A 19,358-nucleotide genomic window follows, 5' to 3' on the forward strand; every position below is an offset into this window, starting at 1 on the left:
CAGGAAGGGGCTGCTCTCCTGGACTGTTCCAAGGTTTGCTGGGTTCCTGCCCCCCAGGTGGCTGAGACCTGCTGGCACAGCATTCCCAGCTTCCAGAGATGGATCTGGTCTTAGATTTGTCAGCAGAAATACAGAGTGTGCTAAATAAGTTGCCTTCCACAAATGTTTTCTCTAACTTCTCCCCAAAAGTTTCAGAATACAGACCTGCTGATACCTTGTTTTCTGCTGTGTTTCATTTCTTATGTACCAGATACAATTTTGCAGATGATCTTTTTGAGGGAAAAATGTCCCTTCCAGGTGATAAATTATTGATGTTTCTTGTTTCTTAGCCTTTGATGAAAAAAGAAGGGTTGTGAATTTGTGAATGCTGATCTGTGGGAAGCTGGAAAGGATCCTGGTGTCTGCAGCCTGAAAGTGTGATTTTCTTTCTTTCTTTTTTTTTTTTTTTTTTTTTTTTTGGTTTTTTTTTGGTTTTTTGGGGGGGTTTTTTGTGGTTTTTTTTTTTTGTTTTGTTTTGTTTTTTTGTTTTTTTTTTTTTTTTGTTGTTTTTTTTTGTTGTTTTTGTTTTGTTTTGTTTTGTTTTTTGTAGCAGGCTGTTTGGCACAGTTTGAGAAGTAATTTTACTGAAAGGATGCTATGTTTCCCTGCTCTGGGAATGTGCTTGGAGAAGCACAGAGTAGAACTTAGCATCAAAGTGGAAAAAAAGACATTTGCTGTATCCTTACTGTAGCATGCTTACTGTAAACAGAGACATAGGTCCCTGTTCCATGATGCTGCCAGCAGTTCTGTAAAGGTCAGAATATGGTTTTGCCCCCCAGCACCTTGGAGCAAAAGAGAGTTTGCTGTGGTTTGTAATAAAGTCGCTGGGACTTAACATGCACTATTCTCTCTACACCTCTGTGCAGAGATTGTCTTTGCTTTTCTGGGGATGGTCTGCACAACATTCCCAAATAACAGTTTTGATCTTGTTACTGATGCAAGTTCTCAGGATGATGAAAGGAGATCCAAAAGGCATGGGAGAGGAATATTTACTGTGATGTTTTAGGGGAAGCCACTGTTGTCTGGCTTCAGCATTGTCTGACAGCAGCTGTCTCATCTCTCTTTCTCTCTCCTTCCTCAGTTATGCCTGTAAAGTTGTGCCCCTAGACAGACATCTAGTCTGATTTGTTCTCCTATTTCAGGGGTGTCTTTTTTCATGCACAGCCTGAAGCAGTTGGGGGAATGAGCCTCAAGGAAAATCGATCCTCTGGCAGAGTTCATGCAAGGTTAATGCATGAAATCTCTCCCCTCTCTTTCCTGCCAGGTTTTTGCTGGAGAAATCTTCTTGCAAGGTTAAAAAGCATCTAGTGTTTACTTTCCTATCAAAGTGTATTCATGCATTAGAAAGTTTCTGTTTTGCCTTGGAGATAGCCCTCTTATACAAACAAGAAGTCCTGAACACTTAAATCTGATCTGTTACAGATCAGATTTTTCTGTCTTGCAAAATTAGTTGTTTGGAAACTGTTCTGTCTTACAAATTTTTCAGTAAATCACTCCTAGCTCTACTGGTGCTAGATTTATTTTCTGCTATGTTTCACCAAAAACTGTATTTTTAAATGGGCAGCACAGCAGTGCCTGTAGCCCTGGCAAGGTCTGTGGCAGGAAGTAAAAGCTGAATAGTAGTTAGCACCAGCACTCAGTGCTCCTTTCTGGTTGCACAACATAGGTGTGAGACTCATTTGTCCCTCAGTGTTACAGGGCAGCAGCAGTGAATTAATTAGGTTTTTGTCATGTGCTAAATCCAAGCACAATTTGCAGTTGAAGGTGAGAGGTTCTTAGGTTAAGACGCTTTTGAGCACCTGTCCCAGCACCTCAGGCAATGCTTTAGTGCAGTATGAGGTCTGTGATGTGTTTGTGACATGTGCAGAGAGGCAAAGCCTTGATTCATCTGGGGTCCTTCTCCCTCCTAATCTGGGGTCCTTCTCCCTCCTACTGTGCTGGCCAAATTCCCCTCGGTGGAGGACACAGCAGGAAGAAGAGTCTGAGGGAGCCAGCCAGTGTGTAGTATATGTTGGGATGTAGGGTATTTGCCCTTCATGTGTCTTCCCTGATCCAAGGAGTGCCAAGGAGTGTTCTGCCACTGCATGTATGCAGGGAGTAATGCCTGACATGCTGAAACCACCTTCAGCCTTGATTGTCAGAGCACCTCTGTGTGAAAATTCCTCGGTGTCCTTGGCTGCCATGAGCATAAATTGATAATTATCTGAAAGACTTGGGCCTCTGTCAGGTGTATTCAAATCTCCTGCAGGATCACCACAATGGGAGCCAGTCAGTCCTGGCAGGGAAACAGCATTTCCACTCAGCAGGTTTAGGGATTTCCCAGCTCGCATTGCAGCTGAGGTGCGAGGGGAATGTGTGTTCTTAAGGTGTGAGATCTGATGCCAGCAGAGATCTCCCTTCAGCTGGGCCCAGCCTTGTGCATGTGTGGAGTGCAAAGTTTGGGTTCTCTTTTTCCCTCTAATCTTGAGATAGAAGCTGCACAGGGTGACAGATTTTCTGAATTTTTGTGTATTGGCATCCATCTGGATGCTCGGATCCTCCTGGAGACTGGAATTCCCTTTAGTCATGGGAGTTAAAATAGATCTGTTCAAGCAATCTGGTCATGAACCTCCCCTCAGTGTACAGATGGAACTGAAGATCACAATGGCTCAATCTGCATATCAAAGCCCTGGACATATGGACAGGGTTCTCCCAAGCACCCGCTGGCTGCCTCTGAGGAGGCTCCTCCGTCTGCTCGGCAGGGCCTTCCACCCTTTAAGTACATCTTGGTGTGCTCTTAAAACAAGGAGCTGTTTCCAGCATTGTCAGTTGCCCTGTGGAGGAGAGACCCAGTAAACCTGCTGGGTGTCTAGATCCAGTTTCAGCTCCACATCTCCCAGGGCACAAGCACCCAAAGTGCAGTGCAGAGAGATCCCAGCACACCATGCAGTAGTTAAGCAGAGTTTGGCTTAGCTTGTCACAAGGGAAAGGATGTGAAATGAAGACTACAGAGAAAGCACCCATTTTCTCCATGCAGCCCCAAGGGCATACTGGAGGTTTTGCAATCCCCAGCATGGAGCATGAAGAACCTCATTAAAAGGGAGCCAGGGCAGAGGGGAGACACCCACCACAGTCCAGTCTGTCCACACTTGCCTGTGGAGTGCTATTACAGTGGGGTATTTGAACAGCATGATGATGTGACTGTCAGGACAGATATAAAAGCAAAGCATGCAAAAAACCTTTGGAGGTGACATTAGTCTCTGAATGGGGTAATTTCTTGCTGTTGTGCAAGTTGCCAGCTCCAGCTTTGGTGACTCATACATCTCACTGTTGCTTGATCTTGAACTTGGCTGGTAACATGAGGCTCTTGGCTCATTGGTGAACAAAGCTGCTGAAAAAATGGGCAGTGCCTCAAATGTGAAGAGGCTGGTTTGCAGCAAAGGCAAACATTGAAGTTTCTGGTTTTACTGGGAGCAAACTTGGCCCCTGGTCTTCTGGACTTGGGAGCTTTTAAATGTTGAGAAAATCTCTATGGTGAGACAGAAAAGTCTGGGGAGAATAATCAGTGGAGAATCTACCCAAAGCTGCAGTCATGAGAAACTTTGGAGGTTTGAGGAAAGCAAATCTGCCACTTGCTGCCCAGCTACCTAGGGAGTAATTTTATACATACATACACAAGTAAATACACACATGCATGTCATACATACGTACGTACGTGTGTGTGTCTGTACATAGATATATGGTGAAACTGGCACAGGCTGCTCTTGTGGAATCTGAGTTGCTCTGAAGCAGTGGTTATTGTAGCTGCTTGTGAGTCATCAGGTGAGTCACCCTGTTTCTAATGGACACCGCGGGGTGCTGCCTTGCAGTGGCAGGAGTTAGAGAAAACAGGGGCAAGCACGCGTCCTGCACGACAGCTCCAGCACAGTGAGCCACATTTGCCCTTTGGGTCCTCGTGCTGTCGTCAAGAGAGCAGAAATAATGTGCAATCTTATTTTAGCCAATTATATTTGCCTGTAATTAGGCTCTCCTGGATTTGTCATGCCTGGCTGCCCAGAGGGCAAATGGAGGGGTTTTTGAGCTCTGTTGAAGAGTGCTGCTGCAAAAGGATGTCCAAGCACATTGCTCTAATGAGCAGCCTTTGATGGTATATGGACTGTGGCATGCCCAGACCAACCCTGACAGGTGCTACTTTCCTGACCCCTTGTTGTTTTTTCCTGCCCAGCTGTGGGTATCTGCTTGTTCTCCTTTCTTATGCTAAAATCCAAGGAGTTTCTAGTTTGTGCTCGTCTCTCATCCTTTGCCCTCCCACAGTGTTTGTACAGCAGCTGGCACTTGGTAACTGGAAGAAATGCAAATACAGGATTTAAAGTTTATTTTCCTTAACAGCTAGTTTTAGGCAAACTAAAGATTTCAGTGATCTGTTTTCCCTTGGAGGAGGGGAGACTCTCTGAGCTACACAGCAACTCAGAAATAGTTTAGCTCTACATTTCAAGAGCATGAGTCTTTTTCTTAGTCTTTAAAGCTGAGCTTTTACCAGCTGCATCCCATGTAGGACACAGTTTTGATTAGTTTGGTTTGTGCTGCTAATGAGTCACAGACAGGGCTGCAAATGCAGTTTGGAAAAGTTGTCTGGTACAGAAGGGTAGGAGAGTAACAGTGAACCTCTGCATAGAGAAGGGATTGCTTCTAACTTGATGGCTTTGCTGAAATGCTTGTGCTCTGAAATTACGTGGTTTCTTGTGTCCAAGTGGAGCTGCCTGCTCATGGAGCCACAGATCTTGGTAGAAGTGAGCAGGGGCTTTGGCTCTTAGAGATGTGGAAAAAGTGTCGCAATGTCTAGGAGGGATCAGTGTTTCCTCCATAGCTTTTATATGTTAGGTAGCAGTTTACTTTGCATTTTGCTTGAATTTGGGGTCAGTTGGAATGCTTTCTCTCCCTGTTTTTTGCACTGTGAAGGGGTATCTGGCTTGTGCCCAGTCAGGGTGTTCTCTGCACACTTCAGTAGCTCTCGTGTGAAGCGCGGCCCCTTCCCCCTCTGCCTTGTCTCTGGTTACCAGGCCCCCCAATCTGGTATTTAGGCTAGCAGCATTTGCTTGTGAATAATCAGAGCTGAGATGATGCACTGAAGCAGGGGCCTTGCCTCAGTCTGGCTGTAGGGGATAATGTACAGCACAGAGCTGGGCACAGCCAGGGTATGGACTCCCTCTGGACAGATGGGAAGGTAGGATGAAGTCTATTTTTAATCAACAGATAGATTTGCCAAGGGAACATCTGCAAATCCTGAAGTCTTGCTCTTTCCCTGCTCCTTTCTTCATGGATGCTGTTAGTATTGGTAGGTGGGAGCCTGAGGAAAGCCTTAAGCAGATTCAACTAAGTGTGTGGTGAGCTGACCACTTTCTGCTGAAGCTGTTTGGTCTCCGAGTTAGGCTTGTCACCATTTGCCAGCTGACAGCTCTTGTGGATAAGTAAGGTAAGCCTGGGTAATTTTGCTTTCAGTATATTTTGATGTAAAATAGCTTTTTAATCATGGTCCTTCTGAACTGTCAGCATGTTAGGCAGTCTCCAGCCATGGGTCTCTGCTAACACTGTGCATGCAGCAGCCTGTGACAAGGGACATACCAGTGTTATAATCAGGAGTCACTTCTCAAATCAACCTAAAGCCATGCTGGACTTCAGAGGGAATAAGCCCAAATGAGCATCTGTCATGCCAGTAGCATTTTCTTGCAATAGAGCTGCATTTCCTTTGGAATGGTGTTCTGGTGAGTCCTTGTCACTCTTTACTCCTGTGTTGGGAGTGCTGCAATTGGTGTCTGAGCACCACTTGGGTCAGTACCAAGGCTGTGGGTAGCCAGCAGAGCAGGGCACCTGCAGGACTCAGTGCCTGTGTGATACCCTGCATAGCTGTTGGGAAGTGCTGTGTTTAGTTCACAGCAGTACCTGTGATGTTTTTAATTTTTCTGGCTGCACCAGTTTTACCTCTTTTGCTGCAAGCTAACCTCATTTTGCTCTTAAAGCTCACAGCTGAAGATAAGGGCTTTTAAAATGAGCACAGTGGTGGTGAGAGGAGGTCTGGTTAAATGGGGGGCTGTGTAGTTGTTTCTTTCCACAGACACTTACAGTCAGTTGTGTCTCACTGAGAAACAGCAGAGTGGAGCACAGCCTGGATGTGGGAGCTGCACCAAGCTGGATCAGGGCTTGTTTATATCAGTTTCTTTTTTGCTGTCCTTGGCAGTGTTCTCAGCTGCTGTGCTGCCTCCCCCTCTCTGAGCTGTAGAGAGCAAGGGAGATGGGGGCTTCCAGTCCTGGGACATTACCACAGAAGAGTGAGAAACTTGGTCTGTCTTGTTGCTGTGCTTAAGTCATCATACCCACAAGCATGATTCCATCCCTGCCTGTATTGTTGCTCCCACCAGGGCCAGTCTTGACTTTCCATCACCCTTGTCTCAAGATGCACTGCACAGGCACTTGAGATTCCAAAGGAAACCTTCTCACAGCAGAGTTAGTTACCCACCTGGGTGCATTTTTCTTCTGCAGAGAGTTGATCTGCTTATCTCTGCCTATTTAGACAGAGATTATTTCAGTTTCCTATTTGTAAAGAAATTATAGTTACTATCATCATCTCCCCACAGGAATGGATGAAGGAGGTTTGGACAAAGACAGGTCCTCTGAAATTGCCCCTTCTGGCATATGTGTGAGATGCACAGTGTCTGCTTCCTCTTTTGGCTACCCAGAACGTGTCGTAACCTTGAGTATGCAAGGAATCTGATAAGTTTGCGGTGATAGATTTGGGTTGGGGAGGTGTAGTTTCTGAGTGGTGGCTCAGGTGAGAGTCCAGGACCCCTGGAAGGCTTTCAGTGCTGGCAGTGTGCCCTGAGCCAGGGCTGAGCAACTTCTCTGGGCCTGTGTTTGCAGATGGTACTTAAGTAGTGCCAAAACCAACTGACTCCAGGAGCTCCTGTCCTCAATGTGCTACAAGCCTTGTCCATGGTGAAATGATCAGAAGACCAGCAGAGGATGAGGGGTGAGGGTTGCACCATAATCCAGTGAAGTCCCTGGCTTTTCCTTACAGCATGGCAGGTCCCTGAGAGCCCTGGGCAGCCTGGCAGGACCAACCTGTTGCTTGTGCCTGTTGTGGGATAGGTCAGTCCTGCGTATGCAGGAAGCACATTTGTCTTTAATCCTGTAATTGAGAGGTTCAGTAACAACTTGCCTGTAAAGATCAAAAGCTGAGGTACAGGCTCTTTCCTGCCTGGTTCCAGATGTGGTTGGGAAGATTTCAGCTTCCCTGTGCACAGGTGCCTCCTTTTATCTGAACAGCTCTTACAGCTCTGCAGGGAAAATGTAGGGCTCCCTGCTCCTCAAAAGCCCCTCATCCAGAGGGCTGTATCCTGGCTTGGCTGAGTGTTGTTTGCAGCCTTACTGGGGGACAGGTGACAGCAATACCCCTGCCTGCATGAGGATGGGGGCACACTTGGTCCCTGGAGAGGATTGCCATTTATGTGCAAAAAGGGGCAGTTGAAGCGGATGATGTGAGTGAATAAAGTCTTGGTGGTCACTTAGCATGTTACCAAGCAAAACTGCAGGATGTGGAGGGCTGCTCCATTGTGCAGGGAACAAAGCTGAACTATTTGCTGGCCTATGACAGGCACTAGTGATGGAAGCAAATGCCATCGAGATTGAGAGTAATTTCTGCTCAGCCCTGGTGTCCTTGCCAAGAATGGACAGAGACCATATGAAGATGAGAGGTGGTGGGGCTGCTGTCCTGTGTGCTTTGCAGCCCTGATCCCTTCTCACAGTAATCACATGCAGATCTGCAGAGTTTCCAGGAAATAAATCTCTTTTCTCTCTCTCTTATCTGTGCATGGAAATGAGTACCCCAGCCTTAGATAAGGCCTTCACAGGGCATCTGCCTTTCTGACTGGTTACTGTAGAGTCCAGGCAGGCCTGCTGGATGTCCCTCTCCTGCACATTGCTCTCAGCACCCTCTTTGACAGCCCTGTGTGTCTTTTGAGCTCAGCTTTTCCCATCACTGAGCAAAAGGCAGCCAGCATGCAGCCTTCAGTGGGAATCACCCATTGACCTCCACAGCCAGAGACGTGAGATGTGCCCTTTCTTAGCCCAGACCGATGGCCAGCCCTTGCTCTGGGCAGAGCTGTCAGGGGCTGGTGTTGGTTTGCGTACAGCTGGGGGGGGGGGCAGCTCAAAACCCCACAGCAGAATAGGCCATCTGTCACTACTGTGCAGATCTGCTGGGCTTGGGGATTCACCTTGCCTTGAAATGCTTCCACCTCCAGGAAATAGAAGAACCTCTGCATTGAGGATAAATGTGGATTCCCATCAGAATCTGACATGTCCTCTGCCTCTGCACACCCCTCCTGGCTGCCAGCAGTGGGCAAGTCTGGAGCATAAAGCCTGGATCAAGAGAGAGGCAGGTCAGGGGCCTGTTGCAGCTCTAGGCAGGGCAGTGGGAGGATAGGGGACTCTTGCTCTTTGGATTGTCCCGTGCTGCAGTTGCGTGGTGCTGAGAAGCGTTTTCCCTGAGCAGCTGCTGGTGTTTCTGAAGCAGCTCCTTGCTCCGCATGAGTAATGGGGCTGGCTGCACGCACGCCATGCAGCTGCAGCTCAGAGGAGAATGTGGATGGCTGTGGGAGCTCCTGTGGAATCTGCCCCTAGAGTGACTGCTCAGGCTGCAGGCTGTGCTGGCATTCTGCTCTCCTACAAACAGCAGCGTTTGGCTGTCAAAGCCATCCCCATCCAGCGACTGAACATCATGTGAATGAAATACCTTCTGCCCTGCCTGTCTCTGTCACCAACAGAGAGTGAGCCTGGCACCTGATCTGTTTGACCACTATGTCTCTGATGGGGATGTGATGTCCGCTTGCATAAAGCTTGGGTAGATTTTCTTGATGTCTAAAGCTGCATAAAAGTAAGTGATTTAAACTCTCTGAGTGAAGGTTGCTACAGTGAGGCTGCTCAGGAAATGGAAAACGGAAAAACCAGTAACTTTGTTCCTGGCACTAATAATAAATGTTGTTTCTCTGCAGGTACACAGGGCCTGACAGGTCAAGTGGTAGAGATGGTCTGGCTCACTTCCGGGCATCCAGTGGTGTTTCTGTGCATCCTCTGATGTTGGGCAGTTGGCAGAAGATGCCAGGCAGCCCTGTCCAGGGTGTTTTCCCAATTTGTGTATCTGATTTCAACAAATAACCCAGTGTGTTCACTGATGACCATTAAAATTCTTTAGCCAGACCTACAGCAGCTAATCACATCTTATTTACTCTGTCATTAAATCTTACCATCTCTGCTTTATAGAGAAAATGGTGTCTTATGAGCCTAAGTCAGATGTTTGCCTTTCTTCTGCTTTTGATTGATGACAGGTCTTGGTGCTGAGCCCCATTCTTTCCATGGTGATAAGACACTCACTCTTCCCTTGTATTTGTCCCACTGGACCACATTTTCTCCCACTTCTCTTGGTTGATTGATGCAACAGAACTGTTTTAGCAAGGCCAGCATATGCACCACTGCTAGAGTTAAGCCCCATGAAGCTGCTTCCAGCATTCCTGGAGTATTAGAAATAAACTGCTGAGCTCAGTATTTGACTAACGAGCACAAGCATGTAGTGCAGTGGCAAGCAGAGCCAGGCAGGCAGAACACAGCACACCACACAAGCTGCCAGCAGGCACAGAAAATGCACTAGCTGCATGGTCTCATTTTCTTCCTTGCTGCAAGGATGGGTCAGAGCATTTGGGGTGATCCACAGAGCCCAGCTGTGGCTTCTGTGTGCTATCAGCTCCAGGAAAACAGTGTAGGGAGCAGCAGTCCTATTGCCTGCAGCTTACTGGTGCCCCTTGACCTTGTCCTGCTTGACAGTGGTGAAAGTGGCTGGGAAAAAGAGGAGAGGGAGTTCCAGGTTTTATACTGAGCAGGGCCACACTGAGGTGTGAATTCCTGCAGTCTTAGCAGCAGCTTTCCCTGGGCCCCCCTGTCCAGAGAGGACAAACATGCCCAGCAGTGTGGGCGCCAACTCACAGGGACCTGGCGGGGAGGTGGGGCTGTGGCAGAGCAGCCAGCACAGCTGAAGCCCTTTGCATAAGGAACTGTTTGTTTTGCTGAATTGTTAAGCCCCATTGACAATAGCAGCACCCCCCCACACACACACGCTCTCTACACTCAAGGAACTGTGGTGGCCAGACACTGATCCTTTCTCTTATCTTCAGGCACTGAATTAGGATTGTTCTTCACTGAGTCCCTCTGACTGGCTGTTGCTTTTTGTTCTCGCTCTGCAGGCGTACCAGTGGGCCTTGGAAGGGATGCGACACCTTGCCTGTATCACCATGGAGGACTGCAGCTCCGCCGAGCACTGTGCAGACATGATCAAGTGCCTGGAGAGTTACAAGGGGCAGCACCCGGACATCAGTGCTGCCCGGTTCCAGGAGATGAAGGAGCTGGCCTGTGAGCTGAAGAGTGACAAGGGGCTCAAGCAGTGGAAATTTGCATGGTCTAAATGCCAGGAGACCAAGCTGGTTTTTGAAAAGAAACTCGAAGCAGCCTTGAGAACAAAGAAGTCTCTGCTGTCAGACCGCAACCCAGCTGTCGGGGAGCAGCCCCAGGCTGGCAGCGAGACTGGCACTCTGTCCCACCGGAGGCACTCTGAGGGGGCCACCTCCAGGTCCCACTGGGACAGGACTCAGAGCACATCTCATGGCTACAACAGAACCAACAGCTCTCTGGAGTGGACTAGGGAGAAAGCTCCCTCGCCCTCCCTGAGCTGCCCTGGTGATGTCGATGCTGGGGAAGTATTTGTCTGCCAAGCTGCTCTCAGCCCTGGTCCTCACTCAAGCAGAATTTCTTTTGCCAGCAGGGCTTGTAAGTCTCCAACGCTGCCTGAAGAGAAGACAAACCTGGAGAGCATATTAGAAACCCCAGAGGTGAAGTCTTCTACATCCACTCCAGTCCCTGGGAAGCTGCCTCCCAGGAAGGTCCTCCGGAAGGCCCAAAGCTTTGACCTTCCTTATGGTGAGAGCCTGTGGTCCAGCTGCCAGAGGAGCGAGCCGGCCAGATATGGCAACACCGGTGTCTTCATTAAGGGGCTGGAGGTGAGCAGCACTGAGCTGGTGGACAGGACGTTCGCTCTGCGGCAGCCAGCTGTGAGCAGCTGGGCTGCAGACTGCCTGCTGGAGGGACAGAGGGGCTGCCTCTCCGGGTCGGAAGCCAAGAGCTGGGGCAGGTAAGTGTCTGTGACATTTGGCGTTCCCTTTCTCAGGGTGGTGAGAAGGCAGCCAGCAGCGGTTAGAGGAGCTCTGTAGTGCTGGTTACTTTGGCACTGGTTACAGGACAGATAGAGATGTAGCTCCAGCTTCCCTGTGTATGTGTATGTGATGCTGAGCAAGCCCACAGGGATGTCCCCACATAATCTGACACCTTCCTTGGTGGGGTGACAGAGAAATGGGATTTGTGGCTCTTCCCTCACGGTATGATTCCTCTAGGAGGAAATTTCAGTTCCCAGACAGGAGAGGGAGTCTCTGAACATTGCTTCCATTGGGGATGAGGGATTACAGAAACAGTATTCAGTGACCTAACAAAGCCAGAAATACAGGTGCAGTGGGAGAGCAGAAACACAGGGCATCATCTCCCACACTTTTGTGTGAGTGCTATATCCAGACTGATAGGGAGGCACATCCAGCACCTTGTGACAGCAGCTTCACAGGTAAGAGGATGTTTGTATTTGTGCTTTGGGGCTGAAATCTCTGGGTGTCCAACAGCTGGCATTTGTGCTGTTTTCCTTCTCTATCCTCGAGAATCTCAACTTTGTTGTCATTCTACAATGTGTGCCTGTGTTTTGGAGAACCCAGGGATATGAGCTGTTCTTGACAAAGGATCTCCAGGCAGGTCTTTCAGTTGCTCTCACTGGAAATGATTAAAATATAAGTAAAAAAAATTAATGGCAGAGATGAGGAAAGAGTGCTGGATGCTGGGGGATCACAGTTACTACTCTTGAGTGAAATGGCTGGGGACAGTGAAATCTTCCAGAAGGGGGCTCCGATATCCCTGGAATACCCAGAAAAGGGAATACCCATGGCAGGGAATGCACACCAGCCGATAGCAGGGTGACCACTTTGCTTCTCAAGGGAGCAATGCAGTAGGCCTCCCGTGTCCGTGGGTGCTGAGACAGTCCCACTGCTCCCTCAAGTCAACTCAGAGGAGTTGACTTGAGGGAAAGCTGAAGTGCAGGGTAGGCAGGGACACATTGGAGTAGTTATGTTTGGTGCTACACTGCCTCACAGTGGAAACCTCGAGTACCTAAGAGGCATCCTTTGAGATATGTGAGAGCAACCCGTGCTAGGAACTGCTGTTCACTGATGAAGTGTTAGGACACTTCAGTTTTAGTCTCTCTTTTACTAGGATAAGCCCAACAGCACCTAGTTCTAGAGGTATTGTTCTCCCAGGGTTAACATTGCTTCCCACAGTCTCCAGTCATCAGGCCGACTCCTCACAGAAGTTACTGTGACTTCTGCAGTCACTGTTGTTTCAGGAGAGCATCCATCTGCAGAGCAGCCCACTGTGTCCAGAGCAGGGGCTGGATGGGCCCAGGGGTGCATGTCCTGCTGAGTTTGGGTCAGAATCTCAGCCAGCCTTGGGCACTCCCTTCTTGAATCCTTAGAATCACAGAATATCCCAAGCTGAAAGGGAGACCCAAAAGGGTAATTGATCCAACTTCTGACTCTATTGGACTACCCCAAAAATCACACCATGTGCTTGAGAGCCTTGTTCAAATGCTTCTTGAGCTCTGACAGGCTTGGTGCCATGACTGCTTCCCTGGGGAGCCTGTTCAGTGCCTAACCACCCTGTCTCTGGGTGAAGGACCTTTTCCTCAGCCTAAACCTCCCCTGACACAGCTTCATGCTATTCCCTTGAGTCCTGTCAGTGCTCAGGGTCAGAGCTATCATAGACAGCTGTGTATCTGAGCTTGGACTGTGCCAAGGTTCATTTCATTTCTGTGTTGGGTGTTAGAGACAGCTTCTGTAGGAATAGTCCAGTGCTTTGCAGGCACTCTGGCTGCTGTAGCCCTGCTGCAGCCTGGGTCCCTTCAAGGCTGAGCGTTTCCTGTTGCAGCAAACTGCGGCACATTATCGATGAGATGGTAACCACGGAGCGGGAGTACGTGCGGTCACTCCGCTACATCATCGACAGCTACTTCCCTGAGATGGAGCGCCTCGACCTCCCCCAGGACCTGCGTGGGAAGCGCAGCGTCATTTTTGGAAACCTGGAGAAACTCTATGACTTCCACAGCCAATACTTCCTTCGAGAGCTTGAGAGCTGCTGCAACCACCCACTGAGGGTCAGCCACTGCTTCCTACGACACGTAAGGCATCAGCACCTTGCCCCCGGGGACGGGCTCTTCCACACATGAGCTTGGTTTCTGTGCCTTTCATGTTGTGCTTTGCTGCCAAGAGACACTCCCAGGGAAACAAAATGTCTGCTCCTTAAAGCCCATCTGTTTCTCCAGGGACATCCCTTACATGTTTTCTGTCTGTGGTGTCAGAGGTAATGACTAGAGTGAGCAGAGAGGTACAGACCAACTCTGGGAGAAAAGGGCTGCTGGGCAGATGCGCAGGGACACAGGTCTTAAGGTCAGCTGCCCCATGCATTTTGCTGCTGTGTGGTTTGAATAGTACCAGGTGACTATTGGGGTATGGAAGAAGCTAGGGATAGCAAAACAATGAATCAAAAAGTCCTAGCTACTCTGGGAGTAGGAAGACAAGAACATTCCCTGGCTCTTAGTGAGCTTGAAACAAAGTTATTCCTGGTATCAGAGGAGGCTCTGGTGCAGCGTGAGGGAGGCAGAAGTACTAGAGTAACCTACCAGGCTCGTGGCTGTCACCATGTCCTGGGTGCATGGGTCTCACCCGAGGGTGGATCTCTTCTGCAGAAAGACCAGTTTGGAATGTATGCGCTGTATAGCAAGAACAAGCCGAAGTCAGACTCGCTGCTGGCCAGCCATGGGAATACCTTCTTCAAGGTGAGTTCTACTGCCTGCATCAGGATTGCTCAGTGTGTTTGGTCACTGATCTGTTTAAGCAAAGCCAACTTACCTGCCTAAGGCAGGCTCGGTGCTGCCTCTGCTTCCCTGGCACAACTCTGCACAGCTGTATGGAAGGAACAGGGCAGAAGTGCAGTGAGGGCTTGGGAAAGAAACCCAGCACACAGCAGCATTGGCCCTGTGGCCTTACATTTCCCCAAGAGTACTCATTTTCCGAGTACCCTAGTCAAGAGGTGACAGTGCTTGCCTGGAGGCACAGGGTTCTCCTTGTGGAAGCTGCTGCCTTCACTCTGCTGCATTTCTCAGTTCAAGCAGGTGCAGCTGGGGGATAAGATGGACCTGGCCTCCTACCTGCTGAAGCCCATCCAGCGGATGAGCAAATATGCCCTACTCCTGAAGGACCTGATCAAGGAGTGCAGCGAGGCACAAGAGCAGGAGCTGGGCTATCTCCGTGCTGCTGAGGAGATGGTGAAGTTTCAGCTCCGGCATGGAAATGACCTGCTGGCCATGGATGCCATCCGTGACTGTGACGTACGTTCCAGTGTCTTCCCCTGCCCAGGGGAGCAGAGCCACACTTATTCCCCTTCTCTAGACTTGGGGTCTTTGGATTGTACAGTGAGCCTCCCCTCAGGTTCCCCCAGTGATCAGAGTTCTGTCTGCCAGTACAGCATAGCAGGACTGCTGAGGCATGGGGCACGGGAGCAGTGGGGCCGGGAGGTCTCCTTGATTTCCTAGGGCAGAGAGCCTGGGTGCTGCTACCTGAGCTGGGTGAGCTGCTTGTCATAAACATGCTCCCAGTTGCTTACCAGTGATGGGAGGCAGCCTCACAGCCCTTGCAGATGGCATCCTGCAGGTTGCTTTGGACCTTTCACCTCTTGAGCTGTCAAAAGAGGGTCAGGCAGATTGCAAGAAGGAATTCAAACTGATGCCAATGCCAAGAGTAGGGCAAAATCAACTAGGTGGGACTTGGAGAGGCATGCAAAGTGCAGCACTGGAGATGGAGAAACCCCAGGGCTCAGGGTGGAGTCAGATCAGTCTGGATCAGGAAGAACCGAGGAGCTGGCCTTCTGACCCAGATGGGCTCCTCATAGTGGATTGAACTCATTTCCTCCCCAAGAGAAAGCTCTGGCTGCTGCCTGCAGTTGCCACTTCAGAGGTTTGTCACAGATCTGCACAGGGAGACAGAAGAGGGTCATCTATGGGTTACACACAGGAGAAAGGTCCAGCTCTCCCCTGAGCTTGGAGTCAGTTGTTTCAGCCTGATGTGGTCCCCAGCAATGCCATGCAGCCTGACTTCTTTGAGAGCCCTCTTAAAGATGTCAGGTAGCTGCCACTTCTTCACCACCTGGGCTACAGCCATATGGGACCATGTTTTCCAAGTCCAGGTCTAGGGCTGCCTGTGTCATGCTGGTGGAGTCTTATGAGGATGTCCTCTCTTGTCCAGGTAAACCTGAAGGAGCAGGGGCAGCTGGTGCGGCAGGATGAGTTCACCATCTGGCTGGGCCGCAGGAAGTGCCAGCGACACGTGTTCCTCTTTGAGGACCTCATCCTCTTCAGCAAGCCCAAGAAGATCGAGGGTGGCTTCGATGTTTATATCTACAAGCGCTCCTTCAAGGTAAGGGCAGCCCTGCAGCTTCCTCTTGTGTGGGATGTGTCGATGGCTGGTTTCCCCATGGCACATGCCTCTGAAATGGGAAGCAGGAGCACCTTCAGCAGAAGAGCTGCTCCCACCACTTCTAAGCCTCCTCCAAACCATGTGGTGAAGCCAGAAGGGAATACTTCAACCATTAATGCCTCAGCCCTCTGTGCTGTGAGATGTGGGACCAGCATTTTCTGAGGGTTGTGGAGTATGGGGGAAAGGCAGTGTGTACATGGCAGGGAAGTGGTGGTAATTCTGGATGGAGCACTAGGAATTACCTGAGCTGTCTGTGCTCACCTGTGTCCAGGACATACCTGCTGCTTTCCAGACCCTCAGGCTCCTTCCTCAGCCAAGCTGGGGATAGCTCTAGCACAAGGTTCAAGCAGCTTACTCCTTTTGCTCCTGGTGCAGTCTGGTTTATTCTTTGCTTTTCGTTTTCCTCACAGACTGCAGACATTGGTTTGACGGAGAACTCTGGAGACAGCGGCCTGCGCTTTGAGATCTGGTTCCGAAGGCGGAAGTCCAGTGACACCTACATCCTCCAGGCCAGCTCAGCTGAGACTAAGCAGGCCTGGACCAGTGACATTGCCAAAATCCTGTGGCAGCAGGCAGCCCGCAATAAAGGTGTGATTCCTTCCTGGAATTCCTTCTGTGCCGCAAAAGGTGCGGGAGCCCTGTTCAGCTCATGCTGTCCTGAGTAGGTTTGGATCCTGTTACCAGGCAGCTCTGTGCAGCAAGCAGCTGTGTGCCAGCATGCAGCCTCAGGAGCATGTGCTGGGCCTGGCTGGGCATGTCCCTTCCCTGCCCCTCATCCCCAGGGAATTCAACTGGTCCAAGTTTATATGACTGTAGATGCCCACCTGTTCTCTGTGAACAGAAGATCCATGCTCAGGGTTCCCTGTCCTGTGAGCACAGGCTGTGGCCCTGAAAAACTTGTTGGTCTCGCTGTGATCTAGGCCACTACTGGAGCTCACTACTGAATCATGCTGACCAAGTCCCTCCTGTCCCCTGCAGACTTCCCGCTTGGCAGGACTCTAATAGGTGGCATGGCACTGAGCTACTTGGCTGGAGCAGGGCATGATTGCTTGTTCCTGGAGACTCTACAGCGCTGGGGAGGGGAGGAAGGGGAGAAGAAATCTAATCTCAGCAGTTCAGAAGCAGCCCAGCCCAGGAGTGCTCTAACCTATGGCTGAATAAAACCTGTGGGGAGGGTTGGGTTGGGTCAGCCTCACAATGTGGCTGTGGGTCTCTTCCTCTCCAGAAATCCGTATGCAGGAGATGGTCTCCATGGGTGTGGGTAACAAGCCGTTCCTGGATATCAAACCCAGTGAGGCAGCTATTAATGACCGTGCTATCGATTACATCATGAAAGGCAGAGGTAGGTGCCAGCTGTCCCTTCCCCCTTGATCCATGTGAGTGAGGCAGGACTGGTTCTCAGGGATTTTTTTGTATGTTTTTTGGCAGGTGCCAGGACCAGAGCCTCAATTGCAGTGTCTCTGTTTGACCATTCCAACCCCTTCAAGAGGACACAGATGCAGCTCTCCACCAGCAGCACCCCCACGACCTACACCCCTTCCTCCTCCTCCTCCCTGCTGGGGCCCCTCAACCTCCATATGTACCTGGACCAGGCTCTGCTGCCAGGAGTCCTGGCCCCCAGACGCCCCTTTGACATCGGCACTTGCATTGAGGAAGATGAGCTGGAGCACGAGACAAGCAGCCAGCCCTCAATGAGTACGTACAGCCCCGCTGCTCTGCAGCACCTGGGATAAATGGGCTCATCCCTGCACCTTTTTCTGTGTTGTGTGGTCAGACCAGGCTTGCTGGGGTCATGGCAGTCCCTGTCTCCTACCCAGACCAGGGCATGAGGGCCCTGCCTTTCTATGCCAGCTCTGTCTCAGGTTCCGTGAGGGGAGTTAGCTCAAATACAGGGGTTATAAAGTACCTGCTGAGCTGCAGCTGCACCCATGGCAGGCTTGGTACTGTGTACTGATAGATATTGGTGTGGTCTTGGGGATTTGCGTCCCTGCCCCTCTGGTATGAAGTGCTCTGTCTTTTGCCCTCACCATCCAGATGCATTTGCCTTCCCTTGTGTGAACTTTGTTGGCCAACCCATACCAATCACCAGCATTATTATAACTCTTCTTCCTTGTGTTGGTTTGTTGTCTGTGGCCTTAAAGAGGCCCAGACAGGAGTGTGGCTGATCTGTGGGCTTGTGTGGCCAGTGCCTTTGCAGACAGGTACATTATCAAGCGTATGTGGCATGGGTTATATGCAGCCCAAAGTTGTGGTTATCAGAGTGACCTTCCTCTCTTTCCTCAGCAACAGAGAGCTCAGAGTCATCGCACTGCATGTCAGCCACTGGCTCCAGCGGCTCCGACAGTGGCTGTGTCTCCAGCGTCCCACAAGAAAGCTTCTGTGAAGACATGGGCTCGCCCCCTTATATGCCCGTAGGCCCACAACACAGCTCTGCCATGGAGGGCAGACCCAGGTTCACAAACAGCCAGTACATTTCTGCAGTAAGTGCAAGCAGCCAAAACACTCTCTTCACTTTGCCTGCTCCTGTAACTGCTTCCCCAGTTCAAGCCACTGCCTCTCACAGGGGAACCGAAGATGCTGCTTTTGGGCTTGGGGTGACTGTGGGGAAGTGACATTCCTCTTGCAGAGACTCGCATACTCTGGGGTGGGCGGGAGCCCTCTGGTGCAGGAGCCACCCCTGCGGTGGCCAAGATCCCTGAGGAGATGAGCTGGAAAGGACCTGAAGTGCTGGAGGCTACACAAGGAGGAGATGTTGCACAAAGAGGAGCTGAAATGCTACCTTGGGCTGGGGTACATAAATAACCTCCTGGAATGGCTGGAGCTCTGCTGCACATGCTGCCAAGCTCCTTTCTTGGGAGGTTTGGGCATTTTTTTTTGGGGAATGATGAGATGGAGGAGTGGAAGCCTGTTGCTCTGAGATGCCAGTGTGTTCCTGAGAGTTCTCAGCTGCTTCCTTTCCCACTAGATCCTGTCCTGATGCTGTTGTCCTCTAACCCCATACTAACGCTGGCTTCTCTCTTCTGCAGAAAGCAGGCCAGGTCACCATAAGTCCCTCAAGAATAGTGTGAGCCCCTCGGCCCCGCCTCAGGAAGTGGAGTTGTTGTAAGTAGCCCCTGCAGGGGATTTTCCAGCAGTTCTGAGTGCTGGTCAGGTTTGTCAGTAGCTCTGAGTCAGGGGAACCTCACTGTCAGCTCCTCTGTGAGTTTTCCCCATGCATTCCTGACTGGTGTCTGAGGCTCTGATTCCTCTGGTTACAGAGGAGCAGCTCCCATAGAGCCACCCTCTGAACAGCTGGTCTGATGCTTTCTGCCTTGCAGAAGCAAAACAAGCAAAATCACGTTCAGGTAGTAAAGGTTTGACCTCCTCCTTAGTGTTCAGATGAGCTGCTTTCCTCTGAATGCTGCCCACCTGTCTAACCACTAATCTGTTTCTTGTGGCTGTTTGACAAAATCCTGCTCTTAGTCCCTCTGAACTGCCTTGGGGAATCACAATATTCTCCCCAAGGTAGATTTATCCCACAGTTTCCTTTGAAACTCCAAAGGAGACGGTATTTACCAGGCAGAGGAGCCTGCTAGGTTATGGTCAGGATGTTCTGAGGGAACTTCCAGATGTTGCTCCAGT

The 19,358-nt window shown here is 50.3% G+C and overlaps 1 protein-coding gene across 5 annotated transcripts in view; it reads left to right on the top strand.

The window, feature by feature from the left end:
* Positions 1-19,358, top strand: part of PLEKHG4 (pleckstrin homology and RhoGEF domain containing G4) — an 86,478-nt gene that overhangs the window by 64,573 nt on the left and 2,547 nt on the right. For 2 of the 5 annotated variants that reach the window (XM_053987315.1, XM_053987318.1), the window contains 10 exons: positions 10,308-11,248; positions 13,135-13,384; positions 13,952-14,041; positions 14,369-14,593; positions 15,507-15,677; positions 16,148-16,364; positions 16,963-17,079; positions 17,166-17,432; positions 18,021-18,217; positions 18,764-18,839. In XM_053987315.1, the coding sequence (XP_053843290.1) occupies positions 10,308-11,248; positions 13,135-13,384; positions 13,952-14,041; positions 14,369-14,593; positions 15,507-15,677; positions 16,148-16,364; positions 16,963-17,079; positions 17,166-17,432; positions 18,021-18,217; positions 18,764-18,805 (2,517 nt within the window). In that variant the 3' untranslated portion in view covers positions 18,806-18,839. The other 3 variants (XM_053987317.1, XM_053987316.1, XM_053987314.1) reach the window with 3 other exon arrangements.

This window comes from Vidua macroura, chromosome 11, assembly GCF_024509145.1.
Source record: "Vidua macroura isolate BioBank_ID:100142 chromosome 11, ASM2450914v1, whole genome shotgun sequence".
In the NCBI taxonomy this organism is placed as follows: Eukaryota; Metazoa; Chordata; class Aves; order Passeriformes; family Viduidae; genus Vidua; species Vidua macroura.